General features: G+C 46.5%; 1 protein-coding gene across 3 annotated transcripts in view; it reads right to left on the bottom strand.

The window, feature by feature from the left end:
* rictora (RPTOR independent companion of MTOR, complex 2 a) overlaps positions 1-23,715 on the bottom strand; it is a 903,687-nt gene that overhangs the window by 705,751 nt on the left and 174,221 nt on the right. For all 3 annotated transcript variants that reach the window (XM_085966601.1, XM_085966449.1, XM_085966521.1), the window contains exons 4-6: positions 14,748-14,812; positions 14,016-14,147; positions 12,781-12,844 (exon numbers count right to left, since the gene is read on the bottom strand). In XM_085966601.1, coding sequence (XP_085822727.1) covers positions 12,781-12,844; positions 14,016-14,147; positions 14,748-14,812 — 261 coding nt within the window. The remainder of the gene's footprint in view (positions 1-12,780; positions 12,845-14,015; positions 14,148-14,747; positions 14,813-23,715) is intronic.

The raw sequence follows: 23,715 nt of genomic DNA, 5'->3' as shown, positions 1-23,715 counted from the left end.
GTAGAGGGAGCTTTACTCTGTATCTAACTCGTGCTGTACCTGCCCTGGGAGTGTTTGATGGGACAGTGTAGAGGGAGCTTTACTCTGTATCTAACTTGTGCTGTACCTGCCCTGGGAGTGTTTGATGGGACAGTGTAGAGGGGACTTTACTCTGTATCTAACCCATGCTGTACCTGCCCTGGGAGTGTTTGATGGGACAGTGTAGAGGGAGCTTTACTCTGTATCTAACCTGTGCTGTACCTGTCCTGGGAGTGTTTGATGGGACAGTGTAGAGGGAGCTTTACTCTGTATCTAACCCGTGCTGTACCTGCCCTGGGAGTGTTTGATGGGGACAGTGTAGAGGGAGCTTTACTCTGTATCTAACCTGTGCTGTACCTGTCCTGGGAGTGTTTGATGGGACAGTGTAGAGGGAGCTTTACTCTGTATCTAACTCGTGCTGTACCTGCCCTGGGAGTGTTTGATGGGACAGTGTAGAGGGAGCTTTACTCTGTATCTAACCTGTGCTGTACCTGCCCTGGGAGTGTTTGATGGGACAGTGTAGAGGGAGTTTTACTCTGTATCTAACCCGTGCTGTACCTGCCCTGGGAGTGTTTGATGGGACAGTGTAGAGGGAGCTTTACTCTGTATCTAACCCGTGCTGTACCTGCCCTGGGAGTGTTTGAAGGGACAGTGTAGAAGGAGCTTCACTCTGAATCTAACCCATGTTGCATCTGACTTGGGAATGTTTAATGCTGACTGTGAGTGCCTTAAATAAGTGTTCACAAAACAGTCAACACATTAAAAAAAACACAGCATTAACACGCCCACACACTTGTAAAATTTACTAAGAGAATTTACGTACAGGTTGAGTCATAACACACGCTCAGCTAAGCAGGGAAATTCCTGGTGCACCCAACAACATCTCTGTTGGGTTACCATCACCCACTTTGTTCTGTTTACCAGCTGGGATATGCAAATAACAGGATTTCACCATCAGCCTGTTTAAACAGAGCACCCCCCACCCCCTCCATGGAGACCTTTGAGGTCTCTCTGCTTGCGAGAAATCTGCTGATGTTCCCAGCCACATTGTTCAACTGAAAACCACACAACAGGAAGTCCAGTCAAATCAGGACGCCCTCTTCACACAAAACAAGATCCTCTCACAAACCGCAGCCCGCCTTTTTTTTTGTCTCAATACAGTACATGTAGGGGAGTCAGCTTGCATTGTGCTGAAAGTCAGTCTCAACCTCCGTGGTCACCTCATTGCAAAACTGCACAAACAAAGCAGACAGCAGAAGCAGCTTACAGCGCTGACCAGCAAGTGCAGCCAACTTAGAAATAGGCAGCCACCGTTACGTGATGCATGCAAGTTGGCGTCAGAAGGGAGAACTGTGAGGAGCAACTTGACCCCAGTGTTCGGATGCAGCAGGGCAAGGGGGCAGAGTCATAACTGTGATGGCCAAGAATAGGACAGATGGAAGAAAGAACTTGCATTTATATAGTCTTTCAAGTCCTCAGAACGTCCCAAAGCCCCTCACAGCCACTGAACTAGTTTTGAACTGTAGTCACTGCTAAGTAAGCAAACATAGCACTCCAGAGATTGGAGCACAAAATCTAGGCTGACTCTCCAGTGCAGTACTGAGGGAGCCTCTGCTGCACTGTCGGAGGTGCCGCCTTTCAGATGAGAAGTTAAACTGAGGCCCCGTCTGCTCTCTCAGGTAGACGTAAAAGATCCCATGGCACTATTTCGAAGAACAGCAGGGGAGTTTTCCCTGGTGTCCTGGGGACAATATTTTTTTTTTTAATTTTTATTCATTGATGGGATGTGGGCGTCGCTGGCTAGGCCTACATTTAGTGCCCATCCCTAATTGTCCTTGAGAAGATGGTGGTGAGCTGCCTTCTTGAACCGCTGCAGTCCATATGGTGTAGGTACACCCACAATGCTGTTAGGAAGGGAGTTCCAGGATTTTGGCCCAGCGACAGTGAAGGATCGGCGATACAGGTCCAAGTCAGGATGGTGTGTGGCTTGGAGGGGAACTTGTAGGTGGTGATGTTCCCATGCGTCTGCTGCCCTTGTCCTTCTAAATGGTAGAGGTCGTGGGTTTGGAAGGTGCTGTTGAAGGAGCTTTGGCGAGTTGCTGCAGTGCATCTTGTAGATGGTACACACTGCAGCCACAGTGCGCCGGTGGTGGAGGGAGTGAATGTTGAAGGTGGTGGATGGAGTGCCAATCAAGCGGGCTGCTTTATCCTGAATGGTGTCGAGCTTCTTGAGTGTTGTTGGAGCTGCACTCATCCAGGCAAGTGGAGAGTATTCCATCACACTCCTGACTTGTGCCTTGTAGATGGTGGAAAGGCTTTGGGGAGTCAGGAGGTGAGACACTCGCCACAGAATTCCCAGCCTCTGGCCTGCTCTTGTAGCCACAGTATTTATATGGCTGGTCCAGTTCAGTTTCTGATCAATGGTAATCCCCAGGATGTTGATAGTGGGGGATTCAGCGATGGTAATGCCATTGAATGTCATGGGGAGATGGTTAGAGTCTCGCTTATTGGAGATGGTCATTGCCTGGCACTTGTGTGGTGCGAATGTTACTTGTCACTTGTCAGCCCAAGTCTGAATGTTGTCCAGGTCTTGCTGCATATGGACACGGACTGCGTCAGTATCTGACGAGTCTCGAATGGTGCTGAACAGTGTGCAATCATCAGCGAACATCCCCACTTCTGACCTTATGATGGAGGGAAGGTCATTGATGAAACAGCTGAAGATGGTTGGGCCTAGGACACTGCCCTGAGGAACTCCTGCAGTGATGTCATGTGATTGGGATGAATGACCTCCAACAACCACAGCCAACTTCCTTTGTGCTAGGTATGATTCCAACCAATGGAGAGTTTTCCCCTTGATTCCCATTGACTTCAGTTTTGCTAGGGCTCCTTGATGCCACACTCGATCAAATGCTGCCTTGATGTCAAGGGTAGTCACTCTCACCTCACCTCTTGAGTTCAGCTCTTTTGTCCATGTTTGGACCAAGGCTGTAATGAGGTCAGGAGCTGAGTGGCCCTGGCGGAACCCAAACTGGGCGTCAGTTAACAGGTTATTGCTGAGTAAGTGCCGCTTGATAGCACTGTCGACGACACCTTCCATCACTTTGCTGATGATTGAGAGCAGACTGATGGGACGGTAATTACATCACAAACAGATTATCTGGTCATTATCACATTGCTGTTTGTGGGAGCTTGCTGTGCGCAAATTGGCTGCCGTGTTTCCTACATTACAACAGTGACTACACTTCAAAAAGTACTTAATTGGCTGTAAAGCGCTTTGGGACGTCTGGTGGTCGTGAAAGGTGCTGTATAAATGCAAGTTTTTTTTCTTTTATGGCAGCCAAGTTGCGCACAGCAAGATCTCACAAACAGCAAAGGATGAAGGGCTGCAGCTGGAACGTTAACTTGTCGGTTTTCTCCACAGATGCTGACTGACATGCTGAGTGCACCTGGCATTTTCTGTTTCTGTTTCAGATTTCCAGCATTTTAAATGAATGGAAGACCAGCTAGTAATATTGCTTGAGGGAGGAATGTGTGGAAAACCTCCTAGCTCTTCCTCCATGGCATTTTTATAGCCCACTGCGCTGGCAGACAGGGCCTCAGTTTAACATCTCATCTGTAAGATGCAGCATTTCCTCAGTACTGCCCTGAAGTATCAGCCTCAAAAATACTGGGAGTGGGCCTTGAACCCACAACCTTTTCACAGAGACAAGAGTACTAACACTTAACCAAACTGACACCAGATGTCAAGAAGCATTTCTTTACACGAAGGGTGATCAACAGCTGGAACAGATTACCAGGAAGACTGGTTGAGACCAGGACACTAGATTTATTTAAACAAGAGCTGGAATGGGGAGGCAGTAATGGTTGGCATTCTGGAGGGATGAGAACAAATGGGCAATCCTGTAATCTTGTGACATTACTGAAAATTGGGAATAGCCCTTGAAAGGTTAAATGTGCTACAGTGATACTTTTGTGGATCGGTGAGGGACGAAGAGATGAATAGCATTTTCAGCAGAAACCTGTGTCTGCTGAAAATCCCAAACAGAAGGCTCGGCAGTTACTTCAGCAACTCATGACATTAGTAAGAGTTGCACATATACATGTGATGGACTACCTTCACTTTTAAAAAGTTGCTGAAGGTGCGACAGGATAAAAGGATATGCAGAAGTTAAATTAACCAGTGACACGTGAGAGGAACTGGTTAGCACATTGTCTGTTCAGCTCTGGTAGCTGGGTTCACAACCAGCTCATACCCACAGGACGAAAATCTCCTCTTTCTCTGCAAAAGTTTGAAGTGAAATTAGTTACTTTTGTGTTAATTGAGGATAAAGTTGTCAAAGAGGAACTAAATATTTGTTTCCCCTTTAGAATCAGATGTTTTCGGCACAGAAGGCGGCCATTTGGCCCATCGTGTCTGTGCTGGCTGAAAAAGAGCTATTCAACCTAATCCCACTTTCCAGCTCTTGGTCCGTAGCCCTGTAGGTTACGGCACGTCAAGTGAATATCCAAGTACAGGAAACTTTGGTTTATCCGGAGGTTGTATGGCCGGAAACCTCGATCTAATGGCAGAAATCAGCAGCCGTTTTCTTAGGTTTTTCTTCTTTTTTTTCCTTCTCCTAGCATTTTTTTTAAACAGTCAGTCTCTCTGAAGCTGTTGCTAAGCTACAGAGACGCTTCCAAGGTACGGGCCGACTGTTTACAAGCTGTTGCTAAGCAACAGTGTTTGTTGTCAGATACGGAGATGTATCCTTCAACATTAGCGCTGGTCTGTCCGGAAGTTTTCATAGATCGGCATCACGCCGGTCCCGTTGGTGCCGGATATCACGAAGTTTCCTGTGCTTTTTAAATGCAATGAGGGTTTCTGCCTCTACCACCCTTTCAGGCAGTGCATTCCAGACCCCCACCACCCTCTGGGTGAAAGAAATTCTCTTCAATCCCCTCTAATCCTTCTACCACTTACTTTAAGTCTATGCCCCCTGGTTATTCAAGGTATTTTTTTTTTCTCCCTCAATTTTCTCCCCTCCCCTGAAGATATTGCCTCCTTACTGGGGTATACTGCCACAGACACCCTCAGATACCTCACCCAATTGTTTTTCGTGTGTGAGCCCAGACAGTTCTGCCCCCATCACATAAAGGCTGGAGGGGGAAGTACACTGCCTCTTACACAGCCCCATCAAGTCAGCTTCAAGTGAGAGCAGGTCCACAGATCAACCTGCACCTAACAATCCAGCACTAGTTCTACATCTGGCTCAAAGATGCCATAAGGGCAGCTGGCAGAAGAAATGGCTGCATCAGGTTGCTGCTGTACAGGCAAAAGTCATTAGTTTAAAACTGTCACTGGGGGAAGAGGTTAGAAGTTTCTTTACACATGAAGACAGAGGTCACTGCATATTTTTAGGAAAAAGACTTGCATTTATATAGCTCTTTTCGTGACCACCAGACGTCCCAAAGCACTTTACAGCCAATGAAGTATTTTTGAACTGTAGTCACTGTTGTAATGTAGGAAATGCGGCAGCCAATTTGCGCACAGCAAGCTCCCACAAACAGCAATGTGGTAATGACCAGATCATCTGTTTATGTTATGTTGATTGAGGAATAAATATTGGCCAGGACATTGGGGAGAACTTGTCTGCTCTTCTGCAAAATTGTGCCATGGGATCTTTCATGTCCACCTGAGAGCGCAGATGGAACCTCGGTTTAACATCTCATCCGAAAGACGGCACCTCCGACAGTACAGCGCTCCCTCAGCGCTGTAATGTCAGCATAGACTTTTGTGCTCAAGTCTCTGGAGTGGGACTTGAACCCACAACCTTCTGACTTAGAGGCTACAGTGTTACCCACTGAGCCACAGCAGACACTTGTAGATAAAGAGTAGATAAATATTTAAAACAGAGGAAGATGCAGGGCTAGGGGGAGACAGCAGGGCACTACAATTAATTTTGGAATGTCCTCGTAAAGCGTTGGCTCAGACACGATGGACTGACTATCCCTTTATGCTGTAAACTTCTATGATTCAAAATCATGGACAGCGCAGATGGAGCTTTATTCTGTATCGAAGCCATATTGTTTTGAGTGTTTGAAGGGAGTTTCTCTCTCACCCTTGTCTAAGGAATGTCATTAAGAAGTGGGGCTAGCAAAACATCCACAAAGTAAATGTAAGTGCTGTACAAGACCTATAGGACCTGCAGTTTTATTGGAACTATCTGCTCTGGAAGCTTCCTGGGAGATTGTCTGGCCTATATTTGGTAGCTATTCAGGGTGGCACATTCACACATTCAAAATCCAGAGCTCAGCTTTCAGGAAATTGGAGGCATGGCCTGTCACTTTGTGATGCAGCATCCTGGGAGTGACAGTTTAGCAAGATACCCCTGGAGATTGTGGGGTTGATGAAAAAGTGAATGGGTGTATATGTGGGGGCCCATCCACTCAGCATGTGCACTCGGGGATTTAGAAAGACATATATTCCTCGTTGGACGGAAGAAAGCGAGGATCTCTGCCAGGAGTATTCGCTGAACAAGAACCCAGCCACAGCCACCACAATGCTGGAGTCTTTGAACTCGGCAAGACGTGAAAGGTGGAGGAGCTTTGTGGAGAAGACTCATTCCAGCAGAAAAGCATGGGCCCTGCTCCGTCAACTTGGCTAAGGCAAACCCCACCTATAAACACAGGATGACCATCAGAGCGGACACCATTGCCTCCCACTTGACACAAACATCAAAGGCTCCGGTGGACAAAGAATTCTGACGCCAGGTGAAGTGGCAGCTTTCGACAAACTTGATGGCGGCTCCAACTATGTCTGATCCATTCACCTTGGACGAACTAAACGCAGCCCTGTCGACAACCAAATCTGGAAAAGCTGCTGGTCCAGATGGTGTTTATCCAGAATTCCTAAAAGCACTGGGACCCAAAGCATGATGACCTTCTTCTTCTCTGGTATCTGGTAAAATTCCACCTATTTGGAGGTAGACTAAAATAATTGCCCTCCTGAAGCAGGGGAAGAATGCTTGCGAAGCCTCCAGCTCCCGCCCGATCTCCTTACTTTGCACTTGTTATAAAGTGCTGGAGAGGCTACTGCTCCACAGACCAGACCCCATCATCGAGCCAACCATTCCTAAGGAACAGGCGGGCTTCCAGAGCGGCCATAACTGCTGCGACCAACTGGTAGCTTTAACAACGCACATCGAAGCAGGCTTCCAGCCCCAGCTCAAGACCGCCGGAGCACTCGTGGACCTGTCAGCAGCGTATGACACAGTATGGAAGCATGGACTGCTTTTCAAGCTCTCCACCATTTTACCCTGCAGAACAATGATTCATCTTCTCAACTCCATGCTTAGCAACCGACGCTTCTGTGTGTACTCTGGCACCCAGAAGAGCAGATATAGGACATTGAACAATGGACTCCCACAGGGTGCTGTCCTGGCACCCATGCTATTCAACGTTTACACCAGTGACCTGCCCAAAACAGAGTCCCGCAAGTTCGTATGTACTGATGATGTTGCCTTGGCCTCGCAAAACATGAATCTGTCCACCACCGAAGAGACCCTAACCAGTGATTTACAGAGGATGGCGACTTTGGCCAAACCCTCAAAAGACCGTCACCTCGACATTCCACCTCAACACCCATCAAGCAAAACAAGCTTTGAAAGTCTCCTTTTGCAGTGCAGAGGTAAACCATGCCAAAAAACCCTCCTATTTAGGAGTCACGCTTGATCACACCCTGTCATATAGACAACGTCTCCAGAACCTTGGCAAGAAACTAAAGAGTAGGGTCAACTTGATCTAGAAACTCACCAGATCCACATGGGGAGCAGACGCTCAAACCCTCCGTACGGCAGCACTCGCCCTGGTGTACTCTACAGCGGAGTGCTGCTCTCTGGCGTGGCTATCAAGTCCACGTCAAGTCCGTGATGTCCAGGTGAATTCTACTATGAGAATTATCACCGATACACTTTTATTGACACCATCACCTTGCCTGCCCGTGCTTGCAAACATCGCACCACCACACCTACGCCGCAAATATGCAGTCTCCAGAGAATACAACCGCTACACCAGCAAAGATATGTCAATCCAGACCGACTTGAACAACCTACCACCAACTCGTCTCAAATCTAGAAGGCCATTTTGGACAGTCACCGAAGCCCTTCAGCAATCTTCCCTCAGCCTTGATGACCGATGGCAAAATGCTTGGAAGAACTGCGACATATGGAATGGATTCCTTATAGAGGACCCCACAGTACAACCTGAAGGATCAAACCTCCCTCGCAAACAGTGGACAACCATCAACCGCCTCGGAACTGGTCATTGTAGATGCTGCCACCTTCTCCATAGATGGAAGATTAAAGTATCCCCGTCATGCGACTGTGGAGCTCCTAATCAGACCCTGGAGCACATCTTGAGCACTGCCCCCAGAGGAAATGTGCAGGCAGCCTACAAGATGTCCAAGCTGTTACACCGGAAGCTTTGGCCTGGATATCCAACTTAGATATTGACATTTGATTTGCTACTACCACATGAAAGAAGACAGCGATGACTCGAGGAGGGTGGATGGGGAAGAGAGGCTATATTCAATCCAAAGTTCCCTCTAATTTTTTTTCCCCATTCACGAACCCTTTAAATTTGCTGCACGTCCGCTGCATGTGCAGTATCTCTTCCAGCGGTAGCGCTGGTGAACAGTCTGCGTAGGACCTCGCGATCGGTGCCCCCAAGCACCTTAGGGGGAAAATTGATTCAATTTTTATTAAAATTAAATTTGAGGGTCAGAAACGCCATAAAATGAACTCCCCAGTTTTGATAGGACAGAATTATTGTACAGGTCAATTTCCAACCTAATAGTAAGAGAGCGAGACTGTGAGACACAGAGTGAGAGAGAACCACTTGTAAAAACTTCTGCCAAAAAATACATACTTTCCAAAAATCTGGGAAAGTTGGCGAAATTATTGAAGTGGTATAAGTGAGAGATACACCAAGTCCTGTGGGAGGGCACCATGACTACAGCATCATCCGTGCATTTCAATCACTCTCACAACTCTCCCCCCACTCACCAGAAATTGGAAATTCTTCAGCTGCTGACATACTTTGCACAAAACAATCTGCTCTCTTCCTCTTTCGCCTCCTGTCTCCAAACTTTCGGCGTTCCCAATCTGGCTTTTTACCAAAACAGACATGAGCAAAAACTACATTGATGATGATTTCTGGCATCAGGAATTTTAGATCTGAGGAAAGGTTAAGGAAATTCTAATCTGCTTTCTTTGTAAAATAGATGGAGCAGATCTGATTGAAGTTTTGAGGAATGTGAAAGGAATTGACAATTGGAAGCTATTCAAAGTAAATTGGTGACTGTGGTGAAGAGCTCAAGCACCTTGAACATTAGCGAAAAAAGAAGAATTTAGGAGTAAGATGGGGGAATGTTTTTCACCTAAAGGGTAATCAAGTTCAAAATGTTACCAGGGAAGGACATTGAAATGGACAGTAACAAGGGGTCCCAGAGGCAACGAGAAGTATTTCTGGAGAGAAAAGCGATTGAAGGATATGGGAAGGAAGCTAGATGGAGGGATTGACATATCAAAAAAGATCAGGTTTGTTGATCTTTGGACCTTTTTATTGTTCCTACCATTTCTTCTGTACTAACATTTCAATGCAGTTTTAAACATTTTTCCATGGCACTCTCTGGTCAGGTACAGCATGAGTTAGATACAGAGTAAAGCTCCCTCTACACTGTCCCATCAAACACTCCCAGGGCAGGTACAGCACGAGTTAGATACAGAGCAAAGCTCCCTCTACACTGTCCCATCAAACACTCCCAGGGCAGGTACAGCACGGGTTAGATACAGAGTAAAGCTCCCTCTACACTGTCCCATCAAACACTCCCAGGGCAGGTACAGCACGGGTTAGATACAGAGTAAAGCTCCCTCTACACTGTCCCATCAAACACTCCCAGGGCAGGTACAGCACAGGTCAGATACAGAGTAAAGCTCCCTCTACACTGTCCCATCAAACACTCCCAGGGCAGGTACAGCACGGGTTAGATACAGAGTAAAGCTCCCTCTACACTGTCCCATCAAACACTCCCAGGTCAGGTGCAGCAGGGGTTAGATACAGAGTAAAGCTCCCTCTACACAGTCCCATCAAACACTCCCAGGGCAGGTACAGCAGGGGTTAGATACAGAGTAAAGCTCCCTCTACACTGTCCCATCAAACACTCCCAGGGCAGGTACAGCACGGGTTAGATACAGAGTAAAGCTCCCTCTACACTGTCCCCATCAAACACTCCCAGGGCAGGTACAGCACGGGTTAGATACAGAGTAAAGCTCCCTCTACACTGTCCCATCAAACACTCCCAGGGCAGGTACAGCACGGGTTAGATGCAGAGTAAAGCTCCCTCTACACTGTCCCCATCAAACACTCCCAGGGCAGGTACAGCACGGGTTAGATACAGAGTAAAGCTCCCTCTACACTGTCCCATCAAACACTCCCAGGGCAGGTACAGCACGGGTTAGATACAGAGTAATGCTCCCGCTACACTGTCCCATCAAACACTCCCAGCGCAGGTATAGCACAGGTTAGATACAGAGTAAAGCTCCCTCTACACTGTCCCATCAAATACTCCCAGGGCAGGTACAGCACGGGTTAGATACAGAGTAATGCTCCCGCTACACTGTCCCATCAAACACTCCCAGCGCAGGTATAGCACAGATTAGATACAGAGTAAAGCTCCCTCTACACTGTCCCATCAAACACTCCCAGGGCAGGTACAGCACGGGTTGGATACAGAGTAAAGCTCCCTCTACACTGTCCCATCAAACACTCCCAGGGCAGGTACAGCACGGGTTAGATACAGAGTAAAGCTCCCTCTACACTGTCCCATCAAACACTCCCAGGGCAGGTACAGCACGGGTTAGATACAGAGTAAAGCTCCCTCTACACTGTCCCATCAAACACTCCCAGGGCAGGTACAGCACGGGTTAGATACAGAGTAAAGCTCCCTCTACACAGTCCCATCAAACACTCCCAGGGCAGGTACAGCACAGGTTAGGTACAGAGTAAAGCTCCCTCTACACTGTCCCGTCAAACACTCCCAGGGCAGGTACAGCACGGGTTGGATACAGAGTAAAGCTCCCTCTACACTGTCCCGTCAAACACTCCCAGGGCAGTTCCAGCACGGGTTAGATACAGAGTAAAGCTCCCTCTACACTGTCCCATCAAACACTCCCAGGGCAGGTACAGCACGGGTTAGATACAGAGTAAAGCTCCCTCTACACTGTCCCATCAAACACTCCCAGGGCAGGTACAGCACGGGTTAGATAGAGAGTAAAGCTCCCTCTACACTGTCCCATCAAACACTCCCAGGGCAGGTACAGCACGGGTTAGATACAGAGTAAAGCTCCCTCTACACTGTCCCGTCAAACACTCCCAGGGCAGGTACAGCACGGGTTAGATACAGAGTAAAGCTCCCTCTACACTGTCCCATCAAACACTCCCGGGGCAGGTACAGCACGAGTTAGATACAGAGTAAAGCTCCCTCTACACTGTCCCATCAAACACTCCCAGGGCAGGTACAGCACAGGTTAGATACAGAGTAAAGCTTCCTCTACACTGTCCCATCAAACACTCCCAGGGCAGGAACAGCACGGGTTAGATACAGAGTAAAGCTCCCTCTACACTGTCCCATCAAACACTCCCAGGGCAGGTACAGCACAGGTTAGATACAGAGTAAACTCCCTCTACACTGTCCCATCAAACACTCCCAGGGCAGGAACAGCACGGGATAGATACAGAGTAAAGCTCCCTCTACACTGTCCCATCAAACACTCCCAGGGCTGGTACAGCACGGGTTAGATACAGAGTAAAGCTCCCTCTACACTGTCCCATCAAACACTCCCAGGGCTGGTACAGCACGGGTTAGATACAGAGTAAACTCCCTCTACACTGTCCCATCAAACACTCCCAGGGCAGGAACAGCACGGGTTAGATGCAGAGTAAAGCTCCCTCTGCACTGTCCCATCAAACACTCCCAGGGCAGGAACAGCACGGGTTAGATACAGAGTAAAGCTCCCTCTACACTGTCCCATCAAACACTCCCAGGGCAGGTACAGCACGGGTTAGATACAGAGTAAAGCTCCCTCTACACTGTCCCATCAAACACTCCCAGGGCAGGTACAGCATGGGTTAGATACAGAGTAAAGCTCCCTCTACACTGTCCCATCAAACACTCCCAGGGCAGGTACAGCACGGGTTCGATACAGAGTAAAGCTCCCTCTACACTGCCCCATCAAACACTCCCAGGGCAGGTACAGCACGGGTTAGATACAGAGTAAAGCTCCCTCTACACTGTCCCATGAAACACTCCCAGGGCAGGTACAGCACGGGTTAGATACAGAGTAAAGCTCCCTCTACACTGTCCCATCAAACACTCCCAGGGCAGGTACAGCACGGGTTAGATACAGGGTAACGATTCTTCTACACTATCCTGTCTAGCTCTGCATCTAACCTGAGTGGATAGCGATTAAAAGAAAAATCATCCGAGAGGAATGGTGAGTTGCATAGAAAGAAAAGCACTGTCTCCTGCCTATCCAGCTGGTTGTTCCTGTGTCGAGGTTAATGGAGGAGTCAGAATCTTAGAAGGGAATTTCCCAGACTACAGTATTGATATTGGCATAGTCTATTGTTCATACAACTCTCCCTCTAGCTTGTTGAAAGAAGATTTCATGCAGTACTATATTTGCAGATCCTGCATTAAAGCAAGTGCTATGGAGCATTTACCTTTCGAACTAATCGAAGTGCTTGCGTCCGCTCCACCTCATTACTCTGCTGTATGTCTATACACCTGAGAAAGTAGATTAAAAAGTGTGTGTTTAGTCATGTAGTATTACTACACTGGAGTGGTGTATCACAGTAACCCCTCACTGTATATTACTACACTGGAGGTAGATTTGTGCCTGTGATGACCCGTCTGCACATGGCATCAAGAGAGACAAAGATCTTTCTGCTGGCAGTAAGGGGAGCCGGGCTGATCAGCCACTTTGCTTGTCACTTCTTGATCCCTGGACTTCAGCCTAGAGTTGAGATGCCCGAGTCTTTCTAAAGACCTTCAGAATATTTCTCACCCGATTGTGACATGTCCTTTTAATTGTCCCCGTCCTTTCAAATTTCACCTGTACACAAGTTTCCCTTCACCCACCTCAATGTTCACCTGGGTCTGTGATTAATTATGCAATCAAACTGACCCAGGGAATTTGAGTGCTATTAGGATATTTATCATTCTGGCAGATTAGCACCAGTTCTTAATCATTTAGAACTGACTTATGCCAGTACATGTAAATCAGTCCCACTGAGATGGGACTGGCAGCCAGTCTTTCTCTCCTCCCCTAGATCCAGCACTTCACCGACACAGGACATTCCGTTCAACGGTCAGAAAACAAAGTGAGAAACCAAGTCATGTTGTAGCAGAGGCCGTGTGTGCCAGCCAAGGGCAAGATCCATGTGTCTCTGATGAGAGCCCAGCACCATTAACAATCACAGATCAACTGTAAATATTTTTATTTTGTAAACAGTCGATAGCAGACTGGTAAGGACACGATGAGCTGTGGGCCTCTGTGAGGAGGCGGGCCCAGCCATTGAGAATAATTTGCGAGAACTAAATCAGTGTCAGTTTTAGAAAGAGGCGCAGGCTTGAAATTACCTCCGGTCGCGGTACCCCTGAAAAGTCTCTATGGACCCCAGTTTGAGAACCACTGCACTGGACCAATAGAAAAACAGCTTTAGGCTGACAAGGTGGAAATCTCCCTGCCAGCAGTAAGGGTGCAAGTGAAACAAGTCTGTCGCAGTCTCAGCCCAGCTCCTTGGAGGTGCGAGTCCACAACAACAAACCGCTCACATTTCTGCAAGTTCCATCCAGGGCAGTGCATTTACCAACGGAGCAATCGGGCATTACATAGTTTCAATGAAACATCACGCAACTGAAAGAATCAAAGAGGAGCCAAGCCGCACACACTAACCTAGCTATTAAATAATCCACACGCAGTCTCAGCATCGTCTGGAGAATACTGGAGTCTCGGATGAGATATCGGAGGGCACGGAGACCAGCTGCACGCACCTCTTTAGCTTCATTTAATAATGCTAATCGCAAACTGCGTTAAGAGTAAGAGGAAATGTTTATTAAGGGAGAAAGAACATGCATTTATACAGTGCCTTCAGCACATCTCAAAGTGCTTCATAGCCAATGAATTATGTTTGAAATGTGGTCACTGTTATGTTGAAAGCAAATGCAGCAACCAATTTACATACAGCAAGGTGCCACGAACAGCAAATGGGACAACTGACCACATAATCTGTTTTTGGCGGTGCTGATCGAGGAATAAATATAAATGGATACAATGTCTTCTTCAAATAGTGCTTTTTATGTTCACCTGAACAAATAGATAGGGCCTCAGTTTAATATCTTGTCCAAAAGACAGCACCTCAGGCAGTGCAGCACGCTCTCAGTACTGCACGGAAATGTCAGATTAGATTATGTGCTAAAGTCCTGAAACGGGGCTTGAACCCACTGACTGTCCGACTCAGGCAGTGATTGTTGCTCAAAAGGCAAACATGTTCTGAAAGGGGAAGGGATCCACATCGCTCACGAGAGGAAAGCCTCTGAACCAGGCCAATGCCAATGACCTCAGCAGTGACAGAGGTCATGTGCTTCCACACATGAGTCACAAATTCCAGCTCTTTGCTGTACTTACCATATAATAATTTCTTCATAAGTAAACCCTAGTTTCTCTTCACAGTGGCCAACATTACAGAGTAACTGTGGAGGAAGAGAGATAGACTATGTTAAATGCAAGTTTAACCACAGTGTCAAAGTCTAAACAGTGTTACTAGCTTTGTGTCTACTATCCCAAACAGAATATTGCGCAAGGGCCAAACACGTGAATGTTGCAGCATGGCATAATGAGACAAGTCTACGCTGTGACTTCCCACACAGTAAGCTCCTGATTTCAATCACGCCGTGCTGGGCAATTGCCAAGTGGAACCAAATGCATTCCACAGGGAGAGAGAAAAAAAACAAATGGTCCTACAGTAATATTACAACAGTTTCAGTTGATTGAACCAGAGAGGTTCATACCATATGAGGCAGCTATATGACCTATTGCGTCTGTGCTACAGCAATCCAAAACAAATCCCACTGCCCCATTTTTCTCCCCATATGCCTGTATCTTCCTGCGCTTTAAATATTTTTCCCTTAAAATATGCCTTGATCTCGGTTTCAACTAACACGTGGCAAAACATTCCATGCTACAACTCTGCATTAAAAAATTCTCTTAATCTCTCTTCTCACATTGTCAGTGATAATTTTAAATTGACAACGCCTCCACATTGACTCCCCAATGGAAATCTTTCCCTATTCACCCCATCAAAGTCCTTCATTTAAAAAAAAACCTCCATTACATTTCCTCTTGAAAATAGACCTGGTACTCAATCTCTCATAATTATTTGTACTTTTCCATCCCTGGTATCCTGGTGAATCTACACCGTTCCCTCTCTGTGGTTTTAATATTCTTTCTATAATGGGGTGCTCAAAACAGCATACAATATTCTTAACTGCAGCTCAACCATTGTCTTGTACAAATTTACTATTTCTTTACTCTGGATGACAAAGGAGTTAGAGAGTTGGAGGAAGCAGAAAAAGGGGGTTTATAACAGATGTCAGCTTGATAATACAAGGGAGAATCAGGCTGAACATAAAAAGTACAGAGGAGAAGTGAAAAAGGTAATAAGGGCAAAGAGACAGTACGAGAATAGATTGGCGGCTAACATAAAAGGGAATCCCAAGGTCTTTTATAGGCATATTAACAGTTAAAGGGTTGTCAGAGGAGCGGTGGGGCCGACATGGGACCAAAATGGAGAACCACTGGTGGAGGCAGAAGGCATGGCTGAAATACTAAATAAATACTTTGCATCGGTGTTTACCGAGGAAGCGGGCTTTGCCAAAGCTATGGTAAACGAGGAGGCTGCTGGGATACTAGATGAGATATAAATAGATAGAGATGAGGGATTGGAAAGGCTGGCGGTAATTAAAGTGGATAAGTAACCCAGTCCGGATGGGATGCATCCCAAGTTGCTGAGGGAAGCAAAGGTAGAAATTGCGGAGGTGTTGGCCACTATCTTCCAGTGCTCCTTAGATACAGGGCTGGTGCCAAAGGACTGGAGGATCGATTGCAAATGTTACACCTTTGTTCAAAAAAGGGGAGAAGGATAAACCTGGCCATTACAGGCCAGTCAGTTTAATGTCGGTGTTGGGGAAGCTTTTAAAAACAATAATCCAGGAGAAAATTAATAGCCACTTGGCAAGCATGGACTAATAAAGGAGAGCCAGCACGGATTGGTTAAGGGCAAATCGTGGCTGGCTAACTTGATTTGAGTTTTTTGATGAGGTAACAAAGAAGGTAGCTGAGGGCAGTGTAGTTGATATTGTGTATATGGACTTTCAAAAGGTGTTTGATAAAGTATCACATATTAGGCTTGTTAGCAAAATTGAAGCCCATGGGATAAAAGGGGCAGTAGCATGGATACAAAATTGACTACACAGAGTTGTGGTGAATGGCTGTTTCTCGGACTGGAGGGAGGTATACAGTGGCACTCCAAGGTTCTGTACTAGGACTATTGTTGTTTTTGATATACATTAATGACTTGGGGGTACAGGTACAATTTCGAAATTTGAAGATGACATGAAACTTGGAAGTGTAGTAAACAGTGAGGAAGATAGTAATAGACTTCAAGACAGACAGGCTGTGCAATGGGCGGACACATGGCAGATGAAAATCAACGCTGAGAAGTGTGAGGTAGGAAAAATTAGGAGAAATTATACATACTAAATGGTGCAATTTTAAAGGGGTAACAAGAACAGAGACACCTGGGGGTGCGTGTGCACAAATCTTTGAAGGTGGCAGGACAGGTTAATAAAGCATATGGGATCCTGGGTTTATAAAGAGAGGCATAGGGGTCGATTTTCATTAAGCTGTCGGGAAGGAGGCGGGACTACAACTTTCGGGTTTTAGTCCAGCCTACATCGACGTTTGGCCAATCCGCGCGATTTTCCCTTGATTGACCTTGTTGAGCCCGCCCAGTGGGCTCAGCAGGCCAATTAAGGGCCACCCGGCAACAGGTGACGTCACAGACTGAAATTTCATCTGTCAGGGCGTCCTGACAGATGAAATTTCAGTGTTTCACAGCTGTTTGAAGCTGTCAAACACTGACAGACTAGACTGAGTTCTAACCTGAGTCCTTCTACACAGACTCAGTTAGAACTCTCAGCAGCACTCAAAGCTGAAGGCTGTCACTTTTGACAGATCGCAGCCATTCAGCTTTCAGAGCCGGCTGAGTGATGGGCTCCCGACACCTAGAGGAAGAAAGGCTGCAGAGGTAAGTACAGGTAATTTAAACTTCTTTACACACTTTAGACACATCAAACACACTTACCTTTGCACTCATGCACCCATCACTCACCTGAACACAGACATTGCGACCCTTCCAAGTCCTTCAACCTGACGGCCCGCCTGCTCTAACCTGGCGTGGTTTGGAGCTGTCGGGAATCCCACACGACACCCCTCAAAATAGGGATTAGGCTAAAAACTGCCTGTTTAATTGGCACTAATCTCTTCCCGCCTCGGGTCGGCGGGTCCCAGTGCAGGGCGGGTATCCGCCTCCTCTGAAACTTGCGCGGAGGGGGGTTTTGGGCGGGATGGTGTCGGGACCCCTGAATTCGGGATCTCCCCCCCACCCCCCGAAGCCCCGCCTGACGACTCCAGGAAAATCGACCCCATAGAGTACAAAAGTAAGGAGTGTGATGGAATACTCTCCACTTGCCTGGATGAGTGCAGCTCCAACAACACTCAAGAAGCTCGACACCATTCAGGATAAAGCAGCCCACTTGATTGGCACCTCATCCACCACCTTAAACATTCACTCTCCACCACCGGCATACCGTGGCTGCAGTGTGTACCATCTACAAGATGCACTGCAGCAACTCGCCAAGGCTTCTTTGGCAGCACCTCCCAAACCCGCACCTCTACCACCTAGAAGGACAAGGGCAGCAGGCGCATGGGAACACCATCACCTCCAAGTTCTCCTCCAAGTCACACACCATCCTGACTTGGAAGTATATCGCCGATCCTTCATCGTCGCTGGGTCAAAATCCTGGAACTCCCCCCTTAACAGCACTGTGGGAGTACCTTCACCACACGGACTGCAGCGGTTCAAGAAGGCTCACCACCACCTTCTCGAGGGCAATTAGGGATGGGCAATAAATGCTGGCCTTGACAGCGACGCCCATATTCCAGGAACGAATAAAAGAAGTCATAAAGTTATGCTGAACCTATATTAAACACTAGTTTGGCCCCAGCTGGAATAGTGTGTCCAATTCTGGCCATCACACTTTAAGAAGGAGTTGAAGGTTTTGGAGAGGGTATAGAAGATATTTACTGGAATGGTTCCAGGGATGAGGGATTACAGTTACGTGGATAGACTGGAGAAGCTGGGGTTGTTCTCCTTGGTGCAGAGAAGGCTAAGAGGAGATTTGATAGAGGTGTTTAAAATCATGAAGGATTTAGATAGAGTAAATAAAGAGAAACTGTTTCCAATGGCTGAAGGACCAATAACGGGAGGGCACAGATTTAAGGTGATTGACAAAAGAACCAGAGGCGAGAGGAGGAAAATCTTTTATACGCAGCGAGTAGTTAAGATTTGGAATGCGCTGCCTGATAGGGCGGTGGATACAGATTCAATAGTAGCCTTCAAAAGGGAACTGGATAAATACTTGGAGAAAAAATTGCAGGGATATGGGGAAAGAGCGGGGGAGTGGGACTGACTGGATTGATCTTCAAAAGAGCTGGTGCAGACTCAATGGGCCGAATGGCCTCCTTCTGTGCTGTAGTATTCTATGATTCTTCTACTCTATGCCCCTACATACAAATCCAAAAGTACTGTTGGTCTTTTTTATGGCTTTATCTACCTGCACGCAGGAAATTATGTATTTGAACCCCTTGGTCTCTGCTCATCCACATCTTCCAATCTCTTTTAATTGAAGGTGTTTTCACTAGCTTTATGGAAGCTGGGATAATCCTGCCTCCTAATAACATTCCCTGGATTTATTTTGCTAGAGAATAAGAAAAGGAGAGGGAACAGCACTAGATCCAAGCTCAAGCAATATCTTGAACAGAGACCTAGAGGCATATGAGGCAGTGAATCACCAAGCTGGTACCACTGATCTAAAGGCTCCAGTGAGAAACCAAGGCTAGGGCTGTGAATATGATTAAAGAAACATTGCCCTGCTCCAGAGACGATAATCATAGCTTTAGTGAGCAGTTTTCTGTTACACGAGGGTGTGTGATGGAACTGTGAACAGTTAGACTTTTGAATATGATGGCTCTGGGTCACCCCCAACCCCAAGGTTGGTTGGGATGAAGCTGGCCCTACTTTTTTTCCATTGTTGGGATGTGGGCATCACTGGCAAGGCCAGCATTTATTGCCCATCCCCAGTTGACCCAAGAAGGGGTGGGTGGGCCAACTTCTTGAACCGTGGTAGTGGTTTGATGCAACTGAGCAGCAGCTTGCCAGGCAACTTCAGAGGGCAGTTAACAGTCAACCACATTGGTGTGGGACTGAAGTCACATATAAGCCCAGACCAGGCACAGACATTAGTGAAGTGGTTGTGTTTCTACAACAATCCGACAACTTCATGATCACTTTACTGATGCCAGCTTTTTATTTCCAGATTTTTTTTTTTTTTATAAACTGAATTAAAATTCTCAAACAGCCATGCTAGTATTTGAACTCATGTTCTCTAGAACTATTAGTTCAAGCCTCTAGATTAGTTCAGTAACACAACCACTACAGCATTATACCATAAGCCTATTTAATCTATACCAACCTAGTGTCTTCCCATTACAGCATCTCCAAATCCTCATTATTGAGATGCCTTTACCAAGTTACTCTACCCCAAGTTTTCTCTCTCCTCTCCCGGATAGACTGTCATGTTGGGGTACAGTTTCACAGATGTTCGCTATACCCATTCTTCAGGTACCTCACCAAGTAGCTATTCTTCACGTGAGCCTCGGCAGCATGCATCAGCAGCATATTTGATGATGGGCTAAGTCAGCACAGACCTCGAATTGAATCGGGGCCCTTCTTGGCTCAGTATCACTGACATATGCATTTACCCACTGAGTCACTGGGCGGCATTTTGTTTATTCTTAGAACTGCTTTACGATGATTAACTGTCACATTTGGGAAGAGCAGAGGAAGGGGAAAGGCACAGACATCTCATGCAAGATTCTAGGACACCTCCCACAGGCAGTCAGAAAGGGCAAGTCCCAACTGCTCCAAGGCAGGTTTTGAGTCTCTGTGGCAACGTGCTCAGCGCAAGCATAAATGGAACAAGGATATTAGATTGGCAGACCAATTAAATACATACTTTGGTTCTGTCTTCACAAAGGAGGACACAAATAACCTCCAGGAGATGTCAGGGAACATAGGGTCTGATGAAAGGGAGGAACTGAAAGAAATCAGTATTTGTAGGGAAATGGTGTTAGGGAAATTGACGGGATTAAAGGCCGATAAATCCCCAGGGCCTGATAATCTACATCCTAGGGTACTTAAGGAAGTGGCCCTAGAAATAGTAGATGCATTGCTGGTCATCTTCCAACATTCGATGGAATCTGGAACAGTACCCATGGATTGGAGAATAGCTAATGTTATCCCACTATTCAAAAAAGGTGGTAGAGAGAAAGCGGGGAATTATAGACCGGTAAGCCTGACATCGGTAGTGGGGAAAATGCTAGAGTCCATTATAAAAGATGTAATAGCAGAGCACTTGGAAAACAGTGACAGGATCGGACAAAGTCAACATGGATTTACAAAAGGTAAGTCGTGCTTGACTAATCTACTGGAATTTTTTGAGGATGTAACTGGTAGAATAGATAAGGGAGAACCAGTGGATGTGGTGTATTTGGACTTTCAGAAGGCTTTCGATAAGGTCCCGCATAAGAGATTAGCATGCAAAGTTAAGGCACATGGGATTGGGGGCAAGGTACTAACTTGGATAGAGAACTGGTTGGCAGACAGAAAGCAAAGAGTTGGAATAAACGGGTCTTTTTCCGAGTCGCAGGCAGTGACTAGTGGGGTACCACAGGGATCGGTGCTAGGACCCCAGCTATTCACAATATATGTTAATGATCTAGACGAGGGAACTAGATGTAATATCTCCAAGTTTGCAGATGACACAAAGCTGCGTGGACGTGTGTGCTGTGAGGAGGATGCCGAGAAACTGCAGTATGATTTGGACAGGTTGGGTGATTGGGCAGATGCAGTATAATGTGGATAAATGCGAGGTTATCCACTTTGGTGGCAAAAACAGGAAGGCAGATTATCTGAACGGCAATAGATTGGGAGAAGGGGAAGTGCAACGAGACCTGGGTGTCCTTGTGCACCAGTCGCTGAAGGTAAGCATGCAGGTGCAGCAGGCGGTTAAGAAGGCAAATGGTATGTTGGCCTTCGTAGCGAGAGGGTTCGAGTACAGGAACAAGGATGTCTTGCTACAGTTGTACAGGGCCTTGGTGAGACCACACCTTGAGTATTGTGTGCAGTTTTGGTCGCCTTATCTGAGAAAGGATGTTCTTGCCATGGAGGGAGTGCAGCGAAGATTCACCAGACTGATACCTGGGATGGCAGGAATGACGTATGAGGAGAAATTGGGTCGATTGGGCTTATACTCGCTGGAGTTTAGAAGAATGAGAGGGGATCTCGTTGATAAAATTCTAACAGGACTAGACAGACTAGATGCAAGAAGGATGGTCCCGATGGCGGGGGAGTCCAGAACCAGGGGTCACAGTCTAAGGGTAAGGGGTAAGCCATTTAGGACAGAGATGAGGAATTTCTTCACCCAGAGAGTGGTGAACCTGTGGAATTCTCTACCACAGAAGGCAGTTGAGACCAATTCATTAAATATATTCAAGAAGCTGTTAGATATATTTCTTAAGGCTAAAGGGATCAAGGGATATGGGGTGAAGGCAGGGACAGGGTACTGAGTTTGGATGATCAGCCATGATCTCATTAAATGGCGGAACAGGCTCGAGGGGCCAAATGGCCTACTCCTGCTCCTATCTTCTATGTTTCTATGCTTCTATTGAGCCCAACTCAACCACAGAGCAATAAGACACAATCAGATCTACTCCATGCTGACACTGAACACTACCCTCAATCCCAACTAATGCAAGAGCCCAGCTAAATAACTGAGAGCAAGCCTCTTCAGTGTCCCACTCAGTGCCAGAAGTTACAATTACCACTCAGTACCAGAAGTTACAATATTAATTGTAAGACTAGTCCTTCCACTTGTCGGGCAGACAATTTAACAGCAATGATCAATGAGTCTAAGAAATGGATTTCTTGGCCTCTTCCAGAGGAGCAATTTGTCAATACTCCCAGTTGCTATTTATTGAGTTTACTCAAGGACATACAACGCACGACTAAAGGGATGCTAACAGGAAAAGGCTTGTCTTTTTTTTTTAAATAAGAGAAACCGTTTCCAATGGCTGAAGAGTCGATAGCGAGAGGCCACAGAATTAAGGTGATTGGCAAAAGAACCAGGGGCAACATGAGGGGGAAAAAATGTTTATGCAACAAGTGGTTAGGATTGGGAATGCACTGCCCGATAGGGTGGTGGACACAGATTCAACAGTAGTCTTCAAAAGGGAGTTGGATAAATACTTGGGAGAAAATAAATTCAGGGATATGGGGAAAGAGCGGGGGAGTGAGACTAACTGCTCTTCGAAAGAGCTGGCACAGGCTCTATGGGCCGAATGGCCTCCTTCTGTGCTGTACTATTCTATGAAAAAGGACTATTCCCACCACAATTTAAATTAGAATAGCAGTGCATCAGATGAAATTAATTCTTTGAACATTTAGAGGAATTGGTGGTGCAGTGGATTGGACCTCCTCACAAATCCAGCAGAGACTGAAATGAAGAAAGTCTTCTCTCTATTAACTGTAATAAGTTTGACCAATCCCAACCCAGTTGCTAGTAATTGTAAACCAATGGTTTTCAATCTATTTATGTGGGGATTAACTCCATATATTGACACCCATCAAGAAGTCCCTTGTCACAGCATCTGGAAGATAGTGACAACTACCCAAAAGAAAGGAGTGCTATTAGATAAAACAATTTTTAAATTGTGCACAACAGCGTAAGTAATATATTAGGTCAACAAATACAAAACATTTATGATTTTCAGGATCCACCCACGATCCAATTGAAAACCAACAGCACAAACTGATGGAGGAAAAGCATGAAGAGAGTCTCCATCCACCACCATCCATTTGAGTAAACTTGTTCTCAACCTGAACAATTTCTCCCACTTCCACTCACTCCTTTCCATGTGGGTCCCGGCTAGGCCTGTCTTTTTGTAGGATATGTTCCAATCCTACTCAGCCATTCTGTTCCACTGACAACTATGTTTGTACCGCTCCCTGCTCTCGCACTGATCTGATGTTTCCAATAGCATCTCATCTCATCCTCAGGACATCCTAATGTGCTTTACAACTAATGGTGAACTTTTGAGCTCCAATCACCTTTACCTGGTTGACCTCCGATTCTTCCCTTCCCTTCCTGGACTCCTGTTTCTGAACCTGGTAATGGGCTTTCCAGACATCTCACAA

This window comes from Somniosus microcephalus, chromosome 1 (assembly GCF_052327205.1).
Source record: "Somniosus microcephalus isolate GS21.2 chromosome 1, FLI_Smic_1.0, whole genome shotgun sequence".
NCBI lineage: Eukaryota > Metazoa > Chordata > Chondrichthyes > Squaliformes > Somniosidae > Somniosus > Somniosus microcephalus.
The sequence above is the reverse complement of the archived record's forward strand: the minus strand, read 5'-3'. Positions and strand labels throughout refer to the sequence as shown.